The 18,788-nt window shown below is 33.4% G+C and overlaps 2 protein-coding genes across 3 annotated transcripts; one reads left to right on the top strand and one right to left on the bottom strand.

The window, feature by feature from the left end:
* The first annotated feature begins 1,043 nt into the window (after window positions 1-1,043).
* LOC123694135 (toll-like receptor 2) lies at window positions 1,044-10,301 on the top strand. The gene is made up of 5 exons (XM_045639458.1): window positions 1,044-1,437; window positions 6,878-7,058; window positions 7,823-8,381; window positions 8,491-8,570; window positions 8,851-10,301. The coding sequence occupies exons 1-5, from the start codon at window positions 1,430-1,432 to the stop codon at window positions 9,052-9,054; spliced, it is 1,032 nt and encodes a 343-aa protein (XP_045495414.1). The 5' UTR covers window positions 1,044-1,429; the 3' UTR covers window positions 9,055-10,301.
* A 2,475-nt stretch (window positions 10,302-12,776) lies between these two features.
* On the bottom strand, window positions 12,777-16,659 carry LOC123694292 (regulator of nonsense transcripts 3B). Of its 2 annotated transcripts, XM_045639695.1 has the most exons (7): window positions 16,458-16,659; window positions 16,168-16,381; window positions 15,820-16,008; window positions 15,254-15,402; window positions 14,678-15,004; window positions 13,612-14,340; window positions 12,777-13,195 (listed from the first exon to the last, which is right to left on the bottom strand). In XM_045639695.1, exons 1-7 carry the CDS (start codon window positions 16,563-16,565, stop codon window positions 13,073-13,075), a joined length of 1,839 nt encoding a protein of 612 aa, XP_045495651.1. In that variant the 5' UTR covers window positions 16,566-16,659; the 3' UTR covers window positions 12,777-13,072. The 2 variants fall into 2 exon arrangements, with proteins under 2 accessions (XP_045495651.1, XP_045495643.1); XM_045639687.1 differs by lacking the exon at window positions 14,678-15,004.
* Window positions 16,660-18,788: the final 2,129 nt, after the last annotated feature.

The following is an 18,788-nucleotide window of genomic DNA, read 5'->3' as shown; positions in this document are numbered from 1 at the left end:
AAAAAAAGTAAAAAAAAACTAGTGGCTGTATTTGGCTCCAATTGCCAAATCAGTTCACATAAAATCACGATAATTTTTTGTCTAAAATAAAATGAGAAAGAGACAAAGTGAAAAAATATAAATAATAATCCGTACTTCCAGATGCTGGAACTGCAGGGAATGTTGTTTGCTTACAAGTATTTATGAATTATTATCAGGTAGGTTTTGACTGTTAATAAAGAGGTAAGGAATAACTGAAATATAGTAGTGACATTACATATTATATTTTTTATCATGTTAAATTTTGTCTAACAAAGTAATGAGGTGGCCTTATTTCAGTTATTATTTTGTTCCTTACTCAAATTTCGCGCCATAACAGAGACTGAAGGTGGCAATTGGCATGGCCATTTCTATTATAATAAGGTTTATAATAAAAATTTCTTCAAATTCAGACTTAAAATAATAAACATTCGAATATTTCTCATTCTATTTATGTTAAGGTTGGGCTTGAATATTAAGAAAGATTGCTTGTTAAAAATTCTCAGGCGATTAAAGTATTCGCAGACTAGATGTATAATTTCCATGTTATGATGATACTTGTTTTGGTAAATTGATTAATCAGACGTTCTAATTTTTTTTCTATCTAACAAAGCTGAAGGGGGCATTTTTAACTTCGATACTTACCTAAGTAAATGAAATAATTATTCATAAGTTTGTGAAAGAGCAGAAACATCTCAATTCAAATGTACTTACTACTTAACCACTGTCAACTTTAATCCCTAAAATGACAAACTTTAGAAAATAACAAAAAATAAATAAAAGCGGAAACAACACCCAGATTTTGTTTGATTTTATTAAAAAGTATTTCATAAAAACAATTATTCAGCTATTCATAATCGTTAATGAGCAATTAAGACTGTTAATCGAAAAGCAAGCAACGAGATGTTATTAGGTACCTTCATATTACCTAATAGCCAACCATTATCCTAATCATGCTCAAATAATATTATTTCGATTGAAAAACAAAGACAATTTACTTATCATAGTTGTACCGTGTACTTGGACATATAATCGTGCAGCCAATCGGAGCATATAGATAGGACGTCAATTACGTTAGATATTTGACTGTAGCGATTGTTCATATTATAGTCATTGTCTCAGTCCTCATAGTGAAAAAACACGGAGCCTTGTTGATGGACTAGAGCTGATAAAAGATTAGTGCGACAGTATTATTTGATCCTCCGCATGAAAAACATCTCCTCGACGATAAGGAGACCTCAGTACTTGGGAGTGAGCTAATTGAATCAATTCAACGATCGTCTTCCGTTTATTAGGTACATCTCTGGAAAGTGCATGTGATTGTGTTCAATCGCAATGTTTTGAGTGATGGTGATGTGGACAAAAAAGTGTGATATTCGATGATTGTGAATCCATACTCAGAGGAGAAAAAATGAACAGGTATCTACACGGGTTATTTTAAAATTTGTAACGAATAATAATACGTAGAGCTATTTCCATATGGACAGGATCTGTTGGTTCCCTGTCTCTCCTTTCATGATTTAATAAAATGACTTGCACCAATTAAAATATAAATATTTAACTTTAATGGAATGAATAATATAATATATTTTATGGATATTATATGAATATAAACGGTATACGGTCATATGATCGTAGCTATAGCGAAATTAGGCTTAGCAATGTTCTTAGTTACGTGACCAAAAATTTTCAATACTTTATGTTTCATGATTCACTTAAATAAAATTGCCTGTTGTTTCATAATTAAATTGTTACATATGAAATAAGGGAACTATAACCTCATTTAATAATTGCTGTTTTAATTAGCACAAGTACCTACCTATAATACATAATATCAACTGCCCTTTACGCACGTAAGTAATAAATGCAAAAATAATAAGCGCTACTAAGTATATATTTAAGAACTTAGTAAACTTTTCAAATGTAAGTATATATATTCAAAAGATTTTTCCTAATATGCTTATACCAGTTGTTGAAAGGGATAGCAATTAGCAGCACCTAAATAAATCAGTAAACAATATTACTAAACGGTATTATTATCACGATACCTACCACAAAATCAATTAACTTACAATAATTTTTATCTGGTACCTCGACATATTTTAGGTAATTATATCAATTTAATTACCAAGCAAGGAAATATTAAGATAATCAAAGTGAATCATAATCATAAGTGATATCAACGGATTTCACGTATTTGGGGTTTGACTCTATTATTTGTTGAAGCCGCGATTCTGTTAACACTATTCATGTGTCATTCTTCAAAGAAAAAGATAATACAAAATTTATCAACGTTAAAAAAATTGAATGACGCGTAGTTAAATATAGAATTTATTTCCTACTAAAAATAATTTTAGATAAATTATCGTAAAATGTCGTGTTTGTTCAAGATAATATAAAAACTAGAGCACTACGGTAGGTATTGTTTGAGTCAATTTTTCTCTTGATTAACATTGCCAGGGGCGTTGGCGCATCATAAAGATCAATCAGACAATTGAGGCCGTTACGGCCCATGCGTAGGAGATAGGAGTGTCCCCAACAATGTACACAGCTTCCGTTAAGTAGCTTTTTGATATTCCTATGCAAAATTAATCAGATTACGTTATCACCGATAAATCATGAATTACGGGTATTTCGTGCAGGAAATCCTTAAATTCTGGCGCTCATGATAAATAAACGGCTGCAGCACTTTACAACTATCATGCATCGTATGCTTTGCTATTTGATTTAAATTTTAAACAATAATTTTTATCTTCCTTTTTGTTAAGACCTAAGACTCAAGTACCTACCAAAGAGTCCTTATTAAGAGCGTTTATTCCGCGTATTTTATTTGCGGATCGTCGGGAGCTCAAGACACCAATTAAAGGAATTAATTTGACCTCTAGCAATTATAAAGTTCATAGACCAATCCCTTGCAAATTTGTGTTACATTTTTACTGGTTACCGAATATTGAAATGTCCATTATTCGAACCTATTTAATTCATCGACATCTATTGATGATTGATGACGTTGCTGTTTTAGATTAACAAAATGAAATTTGTAGTTAATTTTAAGGTTTAACCTGGCTCTAAAATTGTAGTTTAATGTTCTTAGCCTTGAATATTTTTATCTTCACAAGTGCCAAAATACGTGTAAGATAGACAAGTAAGTATCTGTATTTAGGACACGGTCAATTACGGTAAAGATTAAACTTTATTGTTATCAGCGTTCACACTCATCTTTACAATCAACAGATTAATTATTGTTGTCATCATCTTCTTCTTCTAATATATAAAAATCAATGCCACTTTTCGTTGTAATTCCATAACTCGAGAACGGCTGAACCGATTTCGATAATTCTTTTTTTATTATATTCCTTGAAGTACGAGGATGGTTCTTATGTAGAGAAAACGTTAATATGTACCACGGGCGAAGCCGGAGCGGACCGCTAGTTATATATAAAAATGAATCGCAAAATGTGTTGGTAAGCGCATAACTCGAGAACGGCTGAACCGATTTCGATAATTCTTTTTTTATTATATTTCTAGAAGTACGAGGATGGATCTTATGTAGAGAAAACGTAAACATATACCACGGGCGAAGCCGGGGCGGACCGCTAGTTTGTTATAAAAATTAAAAACATTGCATCTTTTTCGTAGGTCGTACCTAACTTTCAATTTCAAACTCGGTACCTAGTGCCTAATGAATACTAAACGATGATTACCTACGAAATAAAATTTACCATATCACAATAAACCTAATAGGTACTTGAAACAACAAATTATGTACGAATTTATAGAGCTATCACGTGAAAACTACGTTTCTCTAGTACCTTCATAGTTCATACCGCGTCTGAATCATGAGTGACGCTCACATCACGAGGATGCTCTATTATCCAGTGCACCACCATTATTGCATTACTTTAGAACCGCTAATTTACTATTAATTTAACCGCCATTATTTTCATTATATATGGTGACATTAGAATAACAAAGTTATCCTACAATGTCACTACATGATGCTAAATTATAGGTGAGGACGGAAAGAGTGAGCGATTGTATTTTCAGCGAGTGAACAAATGTATTATTTTGTGTGAATATCAATGTTGGTGTTGATATTGACACAAAATTTTGCATAAGTGAGTATATTTCGTCGAACTAAGCATTAGATACGATGTACAGCTACGTCGTAGACCTAACTAGGTACATAACTGATCAAAAGTAAATCATCAACTATTATTATAAATGATTGATTATAGTTAATCAAAACAAATTCCTAGTACCTAATCAGACATAAAACTAGGATTATTTTTATTTGAAAGATAACGTCAAATAATTATACAGTGATTGTTGAATTTATTAGCTAATCATTTAGGTACTTAAAAAATCGGACAATACTTCTTTAATATCACATTATATAATAATATGTATAAATATAAAAACTGATTCCATTAAATTTAATTTCATTAACCAGGTGAAGCTTTACTCATGTTACCCGGGTCACAGGTAGCCTAAGCTTGAATCCAGACTGTTTTACCAGCCTTTGTACCAATTGTTTTACAAATACCCTAAGCTGTTTTTGTATGCAAAAATAACCAAACAACCATCGTTTACAATATTAGTAGGATGAAAAGCAATTTTGAAGTGTTTTATTTATACAGAAAACGTTGGATGGTATTGGGAATAAATAAGTAGGTAGGTTGGTACAATCATTTCATTTGAAGAAGTATTGAACACATTAGTTACTCAGCTCTACATTTGTGTAAGTAGAAAATAGAAGGTGAACGACACTTCGATGCATTTTATAAGATACAATAGTAATATATAGCATTTTAGTTGAATAGAAGATAGTATTTCCAACTCGAGTGCTCAGAACAAAGACGCAGAAACTTGAATCTTGTTTAGACACAGGATCATCATTACCAGTACTTAGCAACTATTTGCACTACCTATTTAGATAAGACAGAAAGACTTGTTTTATAGAAATGTAAACTTCATTGTATTATCGTGTTCATTAGTACCATAATAATAGGGATCATAATATATCATAATAATTGTCTTGGTAAGCATAGTTTTACTAGCTTTCAATTAGTGAGCCGTGGCCGTGTTGTAAAAAATAGATTTTCCATTTCGATCTTATTCCCTCTGATTTAGGATCCGATTCGATAGACCTGTAAATTTAATTGTAAATATTATTTAAAAAAAATAGAGCCAGAGTTATTTTGTATTGGCCACTATGGGTAAGAAAAACACCTTCCTGTAATTTTGTTTAAATTTCCGACTAAATCCATTCAAATTAGTACCTCTGGAGGCTATATACATGCTAGACGGAACATACTCGGCATTAGTTCCCAAAGCGAAACAGAAACAGGAAAAGGTCGATAGTTTTTACAGCGCTGCGCTAGAGCGGCTCTATGGCTTAAAATCGACTCTACATGTTCGGTTTGTACTTTTTTGTAGTCCTGCTAACCTACAAACCTACACGCATCGATCAAATTATATCTGAAATTAATTCTCACTGAGTCAGTAAAACATAAATGATTGAATAGATTTTAAACTACAACATCATCGTTATCATACAGACATTATACGGTTTATGTACTTTTAATAAAATTTCGGTCACCACCCACCTACTTAAGCAATGTTAGTTTATGACTTTATGGAGTGTGCTGCCATTGATAACTACATCAAAATGTTACACGCGTCAAAGTTTATCATAGATATGAATAATAAACCGAGATAGAAATTTAAAGATATTCTAATCTTGTCTCTTCATTTTTATTTCATTAGTTTTAAAATTATTTACTAACACAATCATATCATCGTTAATATCCATTTTACCAATACTATATTACAGATGTATATTTCAAAATTAATTATGCTAACTACCTACTTTTAGCTTTTATCATAATATGCCTTCGTTAGTTGTTCCGGTCTATCTATTTACCTTTGCCATTTGGCAATTATTTGGTCCTGCTTTTGAGAGCGTAGATAATTCTTAGTTCCCAGGAAGTAGACAACCCTTCCCTCTGAAAGTTGTGTTAGCCACCAATTTAACAATAATATAGCTTTAATTCTTGTGGACACCGCATAGTAGTGCAACAGCAAATATCTCAGCACTCTACATAACTACCACTTAGGTACCAACTTTAACATACCATACCTAATGCCTTCACTTCGGGTAAAGCGAGAATTTATGATTTTGTGGCACACGGAATCCATTAGTTACAACTCCACGACCTGTATAATATTATTTATATATAAATAAAAGAATATCATTGGAACTTTGAAGAAAATACAAACAAACGGCCTTTGTTTATCTGACTTATGACCCACGTATGATAACGCTGATAACTATTTCCAAGTAAATTCTTCACATTAACTTATAATTTATGAATAATCAATAAAGGTTTTAATACTTACTTAATCAAAGCACAATCGAGTATTATTTCGAAGGCACACCTACTATAAAAGAGGTTGGTAGGTCTTCTCTATCGTTAGGTAACTAGATTTACAACCTGGGTAGGTACTGCGTAAATCTAAGGCGTAAATAGAAAGACAAGATCAAATTCTTGGACGATCATTACCTGCTCTAGATGCTTTTTTATAACAGTACAGAGTACTTACTTATTAGAAATTGGTATAAAAATAGCGTGTAGTGTCGAGCACACGTGACAGAAGTAACTTTTTTTGGTAAGATTCAAAGATACCAAAATCATCGCCGCACTCTACTATAACGTGACGGTATTGCCATGACGCGACCTTGAAATTTTACTCTCAACGCGCTTAAAGAAGCTATCACTTCAAAATTCAATTTTATTCACAGGTCATATCCCTCAGTTTTAACTGGAAAATAAGCATCACAACCTTTTTATTTCAGAATACACTTATGTATAATAGCGGTCTGCAGTTATGCTGTGTCTGCAAAACAGATGACGGATCTCGAGGCACTTGCATCCGCTCCAACGAGATGCACCTACGAATATGCCTTCGACATGTATGGAGCACATTGCGCTGGACTCAGATTGAATAAAATACCGAGTCTCAGAGGTGGAATTGAGGTATATATTTCTTATCGTAGGCAATTTTTTGATCTGTGATCAATGATAAATATTTCAATATTTCTTTAATTTTATTTGATTATCGATTGGTACTTATCTACATATTATGATAATGGTACCTAACTATTGCATGGATACAAGATGTTATGATAAATGATAATAATTTCTGCATAGTTTCTCCTTGGATTAGGCCGGATAAAATAAGATCATAAAATTTGGTAGAGTTTCGACACTCTTCTCTAGTACTTTTCCTCCTGTTATTCCCTTTTACACTCACATTTACTCAGGCTCAGTAACAATATGCTTGTAATTATTGTGAGAAGTTAATTAGGTACTTATAGTTTCGATATTCCACGTGTATGTAATCATTATTTACCTACCGCTACGATAAAACTTGCATTGTTTAAAATCATTTTACGAATATGGACTTTTGTGCTATGGATGATATCTACTGTAAACCTTTATCTAATCATACCCATTTAATTGATTTCAACAAGATATGTGTTCAATACTTTTGTTTTCACAATTCAGTTTTTCTTATCAGTCAATAATTTATTGTTATTTTCAAAATCCTGATTAATTAAATTTTGTTTGCTTTATTCGGAACAGCATTGCTTGCGTGAAACTACTTGCGCAAGTAAAAATGCGTGATGCGGTATAAATGTCCAACCTGTGGTCCAATCGAATCTAACCTCATCCCCGAGCCTTTCAAACAATTTGTCATTCATAAGCGTGAAAAAATATAAATCATTTTTTATTTACAGATCCTCGACTTCAGTGACAATAAACTGCAAGAAATTCACGACGACACATTGTCTTCGTACAGCAGTATCAAATTCCTGTATTTGTCAGAAAACCAAATTTATTCCATTGAAGAAAATGCTTTCTTTTACCTTTCTAATCTCCAAACCTTAGATCTGTCTAAAAATGTAATCTTGGCTCTGCCGGAATCCATTTTCCATTTATCGTCTTTACGAAAGTTATATTTAAATGGGAATCCTTTACTGCATTTGCATTTCACCAATCTTAAATTGAGCAAACCTATTCAGGCTCCAATCGAACTCTTGGATATTTCTGAGTGTAAGATCAAAGTATTGCCAGAATGGGGGATTTTACCACAATTAATTCTATACAACATCTCAAATAACCCATTGACATCTATAGATGCTTTACACTTTAGTTCAATGTGTAAGTTAGCCAAGGTAGATCTCACAAAATCTATAGACAACTTAAAGCTATGCGACTTGAGAATGACAATAACGTGGTTCCAAGAAAAGAAGGTCTATTTCCAGTTGGATGACTACAGTAAATTAAATTCTAGAGGTAAGAGGACACTGCCTCTTTCTTAAATCTTAACCCTAATAATACATCGTTAATATGTAGAGATATATTTAATTGAATAATTTATTGATGGTTTTCCTTTTTTTCCCAGAATTCGAGAACTGTCGCAAGGAAGAAATACCCGCAAATCTAAACGCAACTTATCATGAATGTCGCAGTTTGTACAGACAGGTGAGTGTACAATAGAAAATGCTGTGCTAAATAAAAAGAAATAATTTCAAAACTCCTTCACCGTTTACTATTTTAATAAAACATAAAGTGACCAAGTCATTTAATTATTTAGTTTCCTTCCTCAGAGTGCAATTTCTATTGTATTGCATTTCATTTCAATGGATAGCCTTTTATGGTTTTAACCGTAAACAAATTTCAAAATACTGAATAATATTCAATTATCAACAGGCACTATAATGAATCGAATATTATTTCTCATATTGCTATTACTTTTTTTCAGGAACAAAGTAGAAGAACGTCTCGTCGTACTTGGCTAACCATAGCGGGTGGGTTGGCGGGTTTCCTTGTAGGCTTTGTGTTACTGCTATACGTTATGCATAGACATAATGTATCGCAGACAAAACGAGCTGACAAGGTAACCAAGAAAATCCCACCAGATGGCGATAGACAAGCGTCTGCGGTTCTACTCAATAATGTAGCATAGACAATATTCTGTTATCTATGCATGCAAATCTTTTTTATGGTTTAAATTAACCGACACAATATTTTATATCTACCCACCATAACACGTAGAAGTTAATATTGAGAATTCAAAAACATTTGTAATAAGATGTGCTATATTTTTGGAGTTAATAAATTCTTTTGATTAAATTTAAAAGGCCAAACAAATGAAACGTGAAATATAAAACGTGCGAGTTCGAAAAATGTTTAAGTCTTATTATTAGATTAAAACTGTATTAAAAAAATATTTTGAGGCTTTTGAAGGCTGACTAGTTTATACTACAAGTGGTAATAATCATTTTAATGTTGTGTTAGATGTTTGGATGATGCAATTATTGACTACATATGTTTGTGTTTTCAATATACCTATTGTTTAATGTTTAAAATACATACCTACATTACCTACTATATTAATTAAATAAGAGGAATCTCCAGCCATGTTAAGATAATTTGACGAAATAATATTTGAATACCCGAAAAACAATTGAATTAAGAATAGGACTTCAATAGCGTATAATAATATATAGATTATTTCAGAATTGAACGTTAACGTTAACTGTAAATTTTTTTTAAGTATATTTAAGTAAGTAAGTACCTACCCAAAATTGGTTGTAAGTAATTAATTATTTCCTTGAGAGGCATCAAGGGCAAGGTTATTTCCTTCATTATTGTTATTAAAAAAATTATGTTAATTATTTGTATTGTGTATAACACGTACAAAGTAAGTTGGATTTGAAGTAAAATATAGTCACAACATAGACGTAGTCAATAAACATTGTTAGATTTTATTAGGCGAGTGTTAGTGATTTAAATTTAAAAATTAGAGGCAAATTATTATACATGGGCCAACATTATGTTTTTTGTGTATTGTGTAATAATTAATAATAAATATTATATGAATAAAGTAAGTAAAAAAAAAGTGTCCCGTAGGCCTTAATTAGAAGATCAATAGACACTGCCTCTTTCTTAAATTACGGTTTTTTTCAAAATAAAGCTAATTTTAAGAAAAATTGTATCTACGCTTTCTTTTGCTGATTGCCAAAGAGGAGATATCTATGTGCCTTATGTATGTTTATGCCAAAGATATTAGTTGTAAGACGTTGTAATTCGATTTTAATACACAGTAATAAAAATATTTACACGCTTAACTGACGTGTATATTACCAGGTATGTGTTACTAAATTCTGTGATACCTAAAATTGTAGCAATGATTAAATTTATTTTATATAATGGTGAGTTTTATTTAGGTTTAATACGAAACAGCCTAAACTGAGTTAAATTAGATGAAATTTGGTACAAATATAGTTTTAGGCTCCTTTTCCACCAGAGATGTATATACACATAAAGAAGCGACACTAGTTACTAGTCCATTGAAAAGTTACATTTGGGGTTGCATTTCTTAGAGGACGCAATTTTATTTTTTTGATGTGTAGAGGGGGTTAGTGTGAAGCTATCACCAAGTTTGTGGGGTCGCCACCCTTGTCCCACGGCCGCCATCTTGAAAATAGCGGAAGATATGGTTTACACGATATATCTCTTAAACTGTTTATCTGATAAAAAAAATTTGTTGACATTATTTGTTGCAAATTAAATTTTCTACAATTTTGGTCCAGCAACTTTTTGTCGTAGAACTATAAATAAAACGTTATAAGTGAAAATGTTCAGATAATAGAGATATTTATATTTTTCAATAAAACTTTTTTTTATAATTTTACGAAGAAATGATATCAGACCATTTTTGTAGATTTTTTTTCGAGGAACAACTTTTACATACAACATTTTTTCATAAAGTCAATAGCTAAGGTTTTAAATGGACTTATGGACGATAAAAACCCATGGAGGGTTGTCGCGTAAAAACCACAGGACAGTTCTTTGGCATATTATGATTATAATGTACATATAACACATATAATGTATTTTGTAAAATTAAATTGTAAAACTGACATGATTAAAAAGAGCAACTATGGAGTTTCTTGCCGATTCTTCTCCGTAGATACTGCTTTCCGAATCGGTGGTAAATGTTAAAATATGTAATGACGTTTCAAAAGTGCTTCTAAAAGAAGTCTAATTGAATAAATAAATGTTTGAGTTTGAGTTTGAGTTTGAAAGCGCTCCGAAATTAGTACTATTTTTCAGTACTCTTAGCTATACGTTATACATATATTATGTGTGTACTAATAATTATTTGTCATCAGTAATTGTTTTTTTGTTATTATAATATTTTTAATAATTAATTTTGCAATATTATTAATAATTAATTATTGACTCTTTTCCCCACCATCCAGGAGGTTAGAGTCTGGAAGCACGTTTTTTTTTACGTTGAAAAGCAGGGCTGAAATGTTCTGTTCTTGCAGTGCTGCATGGGAAAAGAGCCAATAGCCAATATATGTATAGTTAAGAGTACTGAAAAATAGTACTCACTTCAGAGCGCTGTAAAACCTTAGCTATTGACGTAATGAAAAAATGTTGTATGTAAAAGTTGTTCCTCGAAAAACAATCTACAAAAATGGTCTGATATCATTTCTTCGTAAAATGATAAAAAACAATTTTATCGAAACATTTAAATAGCTCTAATTTCTGAACATTTTCGCTTATAAATTTTTTATTTATAGTTCTACGACAAAAAGTTACTGGATCAAAATTGTAGAAAATTTAATTTGCAACAAATAATGTCAACAAACTTTTTTTATCAGATAAATAGTTTAAGAGATATATCGTAAAAACCATTTCAACCACTATTTTCAAGATGGCGGCCGTGGGACAAGGGTGGCGACCCCACAAACTTGGTTTTAGCTTCACATTGAACCCCCCTACACATCCAAAAAATAAAATTGCGTCCTCTAAAAAATGCAAGGTTAAGCCAAAAAAATGTAACATTTCAATGAACTATACCTGCCACGTTCAAACAATGTGATTTCAAACACGAAATTCTGCTCAAATCAAGTATTTAAGCGTGTGCAAACAGTATCATTTGCGCAATGCAATGTGTAATTTTAGAAGATATTTATTTATAGAGATTTAAAAAGCGTGAGGAGTGTGATTATTAATTACGGTTGTCGTCGCTCGTAATATTTCTAACTGGAGTTAGAACGAACCCATCTTATACATATAATAAATCTGTAGAAGGGTCAATTCTGTACATTGAAAATATTGAAAAAATAAATAGCAGGGGGTGTTACTGGATCGATACCAAACCCAAATATGTGATTAAAAAAATTTTTGTCTGTCTGTCTGTATGTGAAGGCATCACGTGAAAACTAGCGGTTCGATTTCGATGAAACTTGGTATAATTATACCTTATTATCCTGGGCGTAAAATAGGATACTTTTTATCCTGGAAAAATACTTAGAAAAAAATTAATCTTAATTTTTCAGTTTTATCCATAGACGTTGTTCCGTAGAACCGCGAACACACGTTGCGTATTATTATAGGCCTAGCCGTATTTGGGAATTAGGTCCAATAGATATTTATAAGATGTTATTGACAGAGGTACTCAAAATGGAGAAATAACCATCCACGCGAAGACCGACATCCGCGCGGACGGAGTCGCGGGCGGAAGCTAGTCGATAATAATCTGACTAGAATATCATTTTCTAGCCATGAATGCCTCGACCACGTCAAATAAAAATAATGGTTATAATATAGAAGTAAATTACTAATATGTTACTCACAACCTTAAATATGGAAAGTTCAATAAAAGACACATTATGCAAAATGAATTATATTTAAATGAAATAAAACAAACCAAACTAAAAATCGCAAGTTAAATATGGAGCATCAAATGCTAACACTGATTTTTCTAATGAACGTGAATTTTCCAAGGCATTCAAATTGCGTGTAAAAGATAATAAAAATAACTTTTGAGTTAATACGAGCAGCTGTTCCCTCAGTTGGCAAATTCAAGGTTCCTCGTCTACAGTCCTCAAGGAAACTTTCTGAATGCCAGCTTCAGGGTAATTCCGTTGATTGTTGTCCAAGATTAGGGTATCGTGACATTTATCTCAAGTGTCCTTTTTTTCACTATCGTTAACCGCTTTCACAGTGGGCACGTCTTTCTCCTTCGCCAGGCGCTGTTTGCTGAACTTGCCCATGCCCGGCTGGTATATGACGAGGCTCGGACGATCCTGGTTGGAAAATGTTTTCGTTAATTACGTAAATAATTAACATAACTACAATGATATTTAAATGAAATAATTTGAACATATTCTGATAATTTTTAAATTTTAAAGATAGGTATGGGTGACAGAAAAAAATAATTTTGTTCTGTACAGCAAAAATTATCAATTTCAATATCATTTTCGTAAATATTTAATACTAGCTTACCGCCCGCGCCTTCGCCCGCTTGTCTAAAACCTAATAAATTATATACTCTTGAATCACTCTATCTATTTAAAAAAAACCGCATCAAAATCCGTTGCGTAGTTTTTGCGTTTATTTAAGCTTACATAGAGACATAGGGACAGAGAAAGCGACTTTGTTTTATACTATGTAGTGAAATCTAATTATTAAACTTATTTCTAATGGAGGAAAATCATCATACCTTGTTTCTGATTCTTCTTTCGGTACGACGATCTGTACTTTCACTTTTTTCCTTCTCCTCTGAATCTTCCCTTTCAATGGACTTGCTTCTATCTTCTAGCGATTTTTGTTTTTGTAACATTGACTTCTCTTTAGAGGTGAAATCACCAGGCTCTAAGCTGTTTCTTCTTATTTTGGAGTCATTAGACTCTTCATATTTATTTTCATTGAAAGATATGTCTTCATTGGAACTTTTAGCATGTTTTGCATTCAGATCTTCTCCTCTGGCTTTGCTCTCAAGGAATTTAGTCAAATCATCAGTTTTCACTTGAGGCAATTGAGTAAATGGTTTAATGTCATCATGATTCAATGATTTCGGTTTGGTTTCTGATATCATTTTATTTATTGTATTTTGTTTCTCTGATTTTCCATCTACTAGTTTGATTCTTTCTTTTCTGGTATCACTGTACTTTTTACTCTTCTGTTCACGTGGTGAATCCAATAATTTGTCAATTTTATCTTTTTTATAGTCAACTTCATCAAAATTATCGTCATCTTTCCCGTAGCTACCTTTCTTATCATTATCATATTTTTTCTTCCTCTCAACTACATTGCTAGAGCCAATTTTACGATCTTTATAAGATCGAGATTCATATATTGTTCCATCGTCATCTTTAAAATCATTGGGTTTTTCTTTGTCCCACTCTCTCGATTTAATTTTTTTCACATCACTGTCCATAAGATCTTCTTCCTTTAACATTAATAATATGTATAATTATAAATTGATGCTTCTACTCTGATAAAAATATTACATATTTATACAAGGAGAGGATATGCTATTAAAGATTTTTATAGTGACAAAAGAAATTGGATTGTACTATTTATTTTTTTGGTAAGGCATTTAAACTTAACGAATTTAAATGAAAAACGAATCATACTCAGAAATCGAAACCCAAATCGATAATGTACAATGCAAAAGTCTAATTATTATGTGCATATAAAATCGTACATGTATTATGACAATGAAAACTACAATTCTACATATAAAAACACTATAACTACAGTAGGTCATTAATTTTATTCAGAACCTTTAGAAAAGTGTCACCACCAGATTTTTGACTACCTTCTATTGCTTCTTGTTTATCATTAACTTTTGCAGAAGTCAGAGTGAATGTATTATGTGTTTTCATAGTAAGAGCTGGAAATTGGGAGTCCCAATCTGAATCTGTACTAATTAAATCTTCAGATCCATGATGTACTTTCAAATCACTCACTTCAGACTTTACACTGACAGTCCTACTTTTGGTTTTATGATAAATTCTTTGTTCTCCGTACCATGCACAATGTTTACTATATTTATTGTTAAGAAAATCACTTTTATCATAGCCTTCATCTTCGGAAAGATCACCGTATTTCTATTGCAACAAAATTATGATTAAGAAAATAATGGCAGTGAGGTAAATCACATCACATTTTAATATGATGCAATTTTGAAGTTATCAATTATCAATAAAAATATTATCATTATAATACTGCTTTTGGCAGTTGTAAATTATTAACCATAGGACATTGCCTATTTGCAAGCCCATCACCCTAAACAGGACACTAAGTAAATTTTTTTAACCGATTGCTACGTAGAGATAATAAATAAACTATGTACTTACTTTGATAGATATATCTTTAGATTTCCTTTCAATCCTCATCTTCCTCTTATCATTCTCTCGTCTGCGTCGTTCATCTCTTCCTCGCTTATCCTGTTTACGAGCAGCCAAATATTCCAACAATGGTGTAGTTTGAACTTTTTTCTCATTGCCTGAAAACACACTTATTTTATAATGAAGAAAAATTGTGAATAATGGATAAATGGATATGGATGAAATTAGCTTGGTACATTATATAAAATTATGTACCATACATGTTTCTGTTTATGAGTAGAATTTATCAGTTGCATATAATGTGATTTTACTTGTATGCATTTCATTATCTGGACCTGAGTAATATGTGTGTAGTATCTACTGGCTATGACATTTAACTTATTAAGCTGTGTTTATATAATGGTTAATGGAATCACAAATTTTATAATGTTTTTACTGACTAGCTAAGACATCTCTTTCATCGGAACAAATTTTAAAATGAAACCACAACATGTATAGTGGTGGGACGGACTGTTTCACTAACTCGTTTTGCAAAATTCAGCAGTCAATATATCTATCCCACATTATGTACTTACTGTCATTAACAGGATAGGAATATTCAAGCTTAGGTTGATTGTCAGTTTCCTGATCCTTGGTTAGACTTTCCAAAAATTCTTGATAAATTGGGTCACTTTCAAGTGTTCCACATTTTGGATCTTTCTTCTTTTTTTTCTTAGGGATTCTTTGGAATGGTGCATATTCCACAATTCCAACATATTCCACACCTATAACATACAAATATGCAGGTGAAATATAATCCAGATGCTAGTATCTGGATTATTTTAATAGCCTATACAGCATAGAGATATTAAACCAATGAACAACAGCCATGCTCAGTTTGTTTTGGTTATTTTAGTGTATTCATTTCACTTAGTACACCTTACCTTTTTCATCTAAAAACACATAGCCATCAAATTTGTCTCTAAAGAGATAAATATCGTCAACATTTACGAAGTTTATATAGGCCCTCGAGTAAAGATTGTTACCAAGTGAGGTGTCTGGCTTAGAAAAGTAGAAATAGTCATGTTCAGGTATTGGCGACACTTGCTCGAGAAATGCTTCTTCAGTCATAGTCGATGGCAATCGTCGTAAAATTATCTGAAGCAAAAAAAAAAAAGAAATAATAGAAACAATTCAACAAGAGGAAAAGAGAATTGTACGATTGTCAATTTACTTTTGTCAGAGGTCGATGAGGTTTTGCCTTTTTATCTTTATTCTTGTTAACAAATGTTTTACTGCCTGAATCCGAATGAGAGTCCTTCGCATCTTGATCTTCGGTCATTTTTGGTCTATAATTAAAATCTTTTGTAATATTATCATAATACTATCTAAAATTGTGAACCATCGCGATGACGTTATTAGTGCGTGTTTACAATTTGACACATTGACATTTGATACAAACGACGTCAGTCGTCAATCACAAACCCCACAGGTAAGCTATTGTGTGTACACTTGCTGTACTAGGCCGTATTCAGAAAGAAAGCTGGAAACTTATATGCGCTTACCGGCACTTGACAGCGCTGGTTCGTTCTACACAAAGGAAGCAGGTTGAAGCAGACTTTTTGAAGAAAAATTTTATAATTTATATTCTGACCCACCGCTGACCAGCCGGAACTAATTGTCGGCACCGTTCAGCGCTTCATATATTTTAATGCGTGGGTTACCAGCGCTATCCAGCGCCGGTAAGCGCTTATAAGTTTCCAGCTTTCTTTCTGCATATTATGCCATATCCGCTCGTTTGCACAGAGCAAGTAATATAGTCTTGAATATGGTACTCGTTTGCTTGAGAAAAAAAAATGACCCGTTGCTTTGTTCCGTGCAACCACAGTTGCAAAAACAAGATCGATAATGTTGCTTCGTGCAACTGTGGTTGCAAAGCGACTTTCTTATTTCAATTGACTCTATTAGTTTAAACCTTGGTTTAAACCCACAGAGTTTAACTTTTACGTAATTAAGCCAAAGACATCTAGGTATTTGATTCGTCTATTTCTACTTTTTTTTTTTTTTTTTAATATTTAAGCGGGCAAACGAGCAGGCGGGTCACCTGATGGAAAGTGATGCCCGCCGCCCATAAGCATTCGCGCTGTCAGGGGCACCGCGAATGTGTTGCCGGCCTTTAAGAAATTTATATGCCCTTTTTTTGAAGGTCTCCTTGTCAAAGATGTTTGGAAACACCTCAGATGGTAATTCATTCCACAACGATGTTGTTCTTGGCAAAAAATTCCGGGAGAATCGCACTGTAGTAGATCGCCATGCATCCAGATGGTGAGGATGATATTTAAGTTTGTGACGCGCTGTGCGGTTGTGGAAATCGGCGGCTGGAATCAGGTCGAAGAGTTCCTCAGAACATTCCCCATTATAAATTTTGTAAAAAACACAGAGAGAGGAGACGTCTCTCCGCAGTGTCAGAGGATCAAGCGATTTGGCAATCTCGGCGTCGTCAATGATGCGGATTGCCCGACGCTGTACGCGGTCTAGTGGTAGGAGCTGGTATTGGGGTGCTCCGGCCCAGAGGTGCGAGCAGTACTCCATATGGGGCCGGACTTGAGCCTTATAAAGTTGCAATAGGTGAGCGGGTGTGAAGTACCGTCTCGCCCTGGCGAGCACCCCTAACTTCTTCGAAGCAATCTTGGCTTTGTCCTCCAAAAATCCACGGAACTGCACGTCAGACGTAATTTCGACACCGAGAATGCTGATGCTTGGTTTGATATGTAGGGGACTGTTCTGGAAGGTAAGTGGTACGACAAAGGGACTTTTCTTGGTTGTAAATGCGCAGACCTGTGTCTTCGCTGGGTTGAAGTCGACAAGGTTGGATTGGCCCCACGCAGAAATTTCCTCGAGAGTATGCTCAATGTTCGATACAAGCTCGTTTCGATGCAGGTTTGTTAGTTCCAGAGAGGTTTTTGCTTGGCCGGCATAGTTCGTGTCACAAGTGCTGTCATCCGCATAACAATGAATGCTACGTATTCGCAACATATCATTGAAATGCAGAAGGAACAACGTAGGCGACAACACACAGCCTTGTGGGACACCAGCGCTGATAGGCATAGATTCAGAGCATGCTCCGTCGACGAGGACTTGGATGCTACGTGCCTGGAGAAAACTAGCTACCCAATTGCATAACCTCTCCGGTAGTCCATACGATGGAAGTTTGGAAAGGAGCCCCCTGTGCCACACCCGATCAAAGGCCTTCGCTACATCTAAACTTACAGCCAGCGCTTCCCCCTTATTCTCCACTGTTTTTGCCCATCGGTGAGTCAGAAATGCTAAGAGGTCACCTGCAGAGCGACCATGACGAAAGCCGTATTGATGGTCACTTAACAGTTGATTGTCCTCAAGATATCGCAAGAGCTGACTATTAATGATGGACTCCATCACTTTAGAGAATAAGGAGGTAACTGCAATTGGCCTATAGTTAGATGGATCGGAGCGTGTGCCTTTCTTAGGGATCGGATGTATCAAGGAGGTCTTCCAGGATCTAGGGACAATACCAGTGGCATACGAG

The sequence above is a fragment of the Colias croceus genome, chromosome 1 (genome assembly GCF_905220415.1).
Source record: "Colias croceus chromosome 1, ilColCroc2.1".
Classification (NCBI taxonomy): domain Eukaryota; kingdom Metazoa; phylum Arthropoda; class Insecta; order Lepidoptera; family Pieridae; genus Colias; species Colias croceus.
The sequence above is the reverse complement of the archived record's forward strand: the minus strand, read 5'-3'. Positions and strand labels throughout refer to the sequence as shown.

Bases quoted from the DNA above. Each gene is read 5' to 3' on its own strand.
- LOC123694135 (XM_045639458.1), top strand. The intron at 7,059-7,822 runs GTATATATTTCT...TTTTATTTACAG, and splicing joins GTCTCAGAGGTGGAATTGAG to ATCCTCGACTTCAGTGACAA. The intron at 8,382-8,490 runs GTAAGAGGACAC...TTTTTTTCCCAG, and splicing joins CAGTAAATTAAATTCTAGAG to AATTCGAGAACTGTCGCAAG.
- LOC123694292 (XM_045639695.1), bottom strand. From the start codon at position 16,565: ATGACCGAAGATCAAGATGCGAAGGACTCTCATTCGGATTCAGGCAGT. The intron at 16,009-16,167 runs GTAAGGTGTACT...TGTATGTTATAG, and splicing joins TGTGTTTTTAGATGAAAAAG to GTGTGGAATATGTTGGAATT. The intron at 13,196-13,611 runs GTATGATGATTT...TTTTCCAACCAG, and splicing joins AAAGAAGAATCAGAAACAAG to GATCGTCCGAGCCTCGTCAT.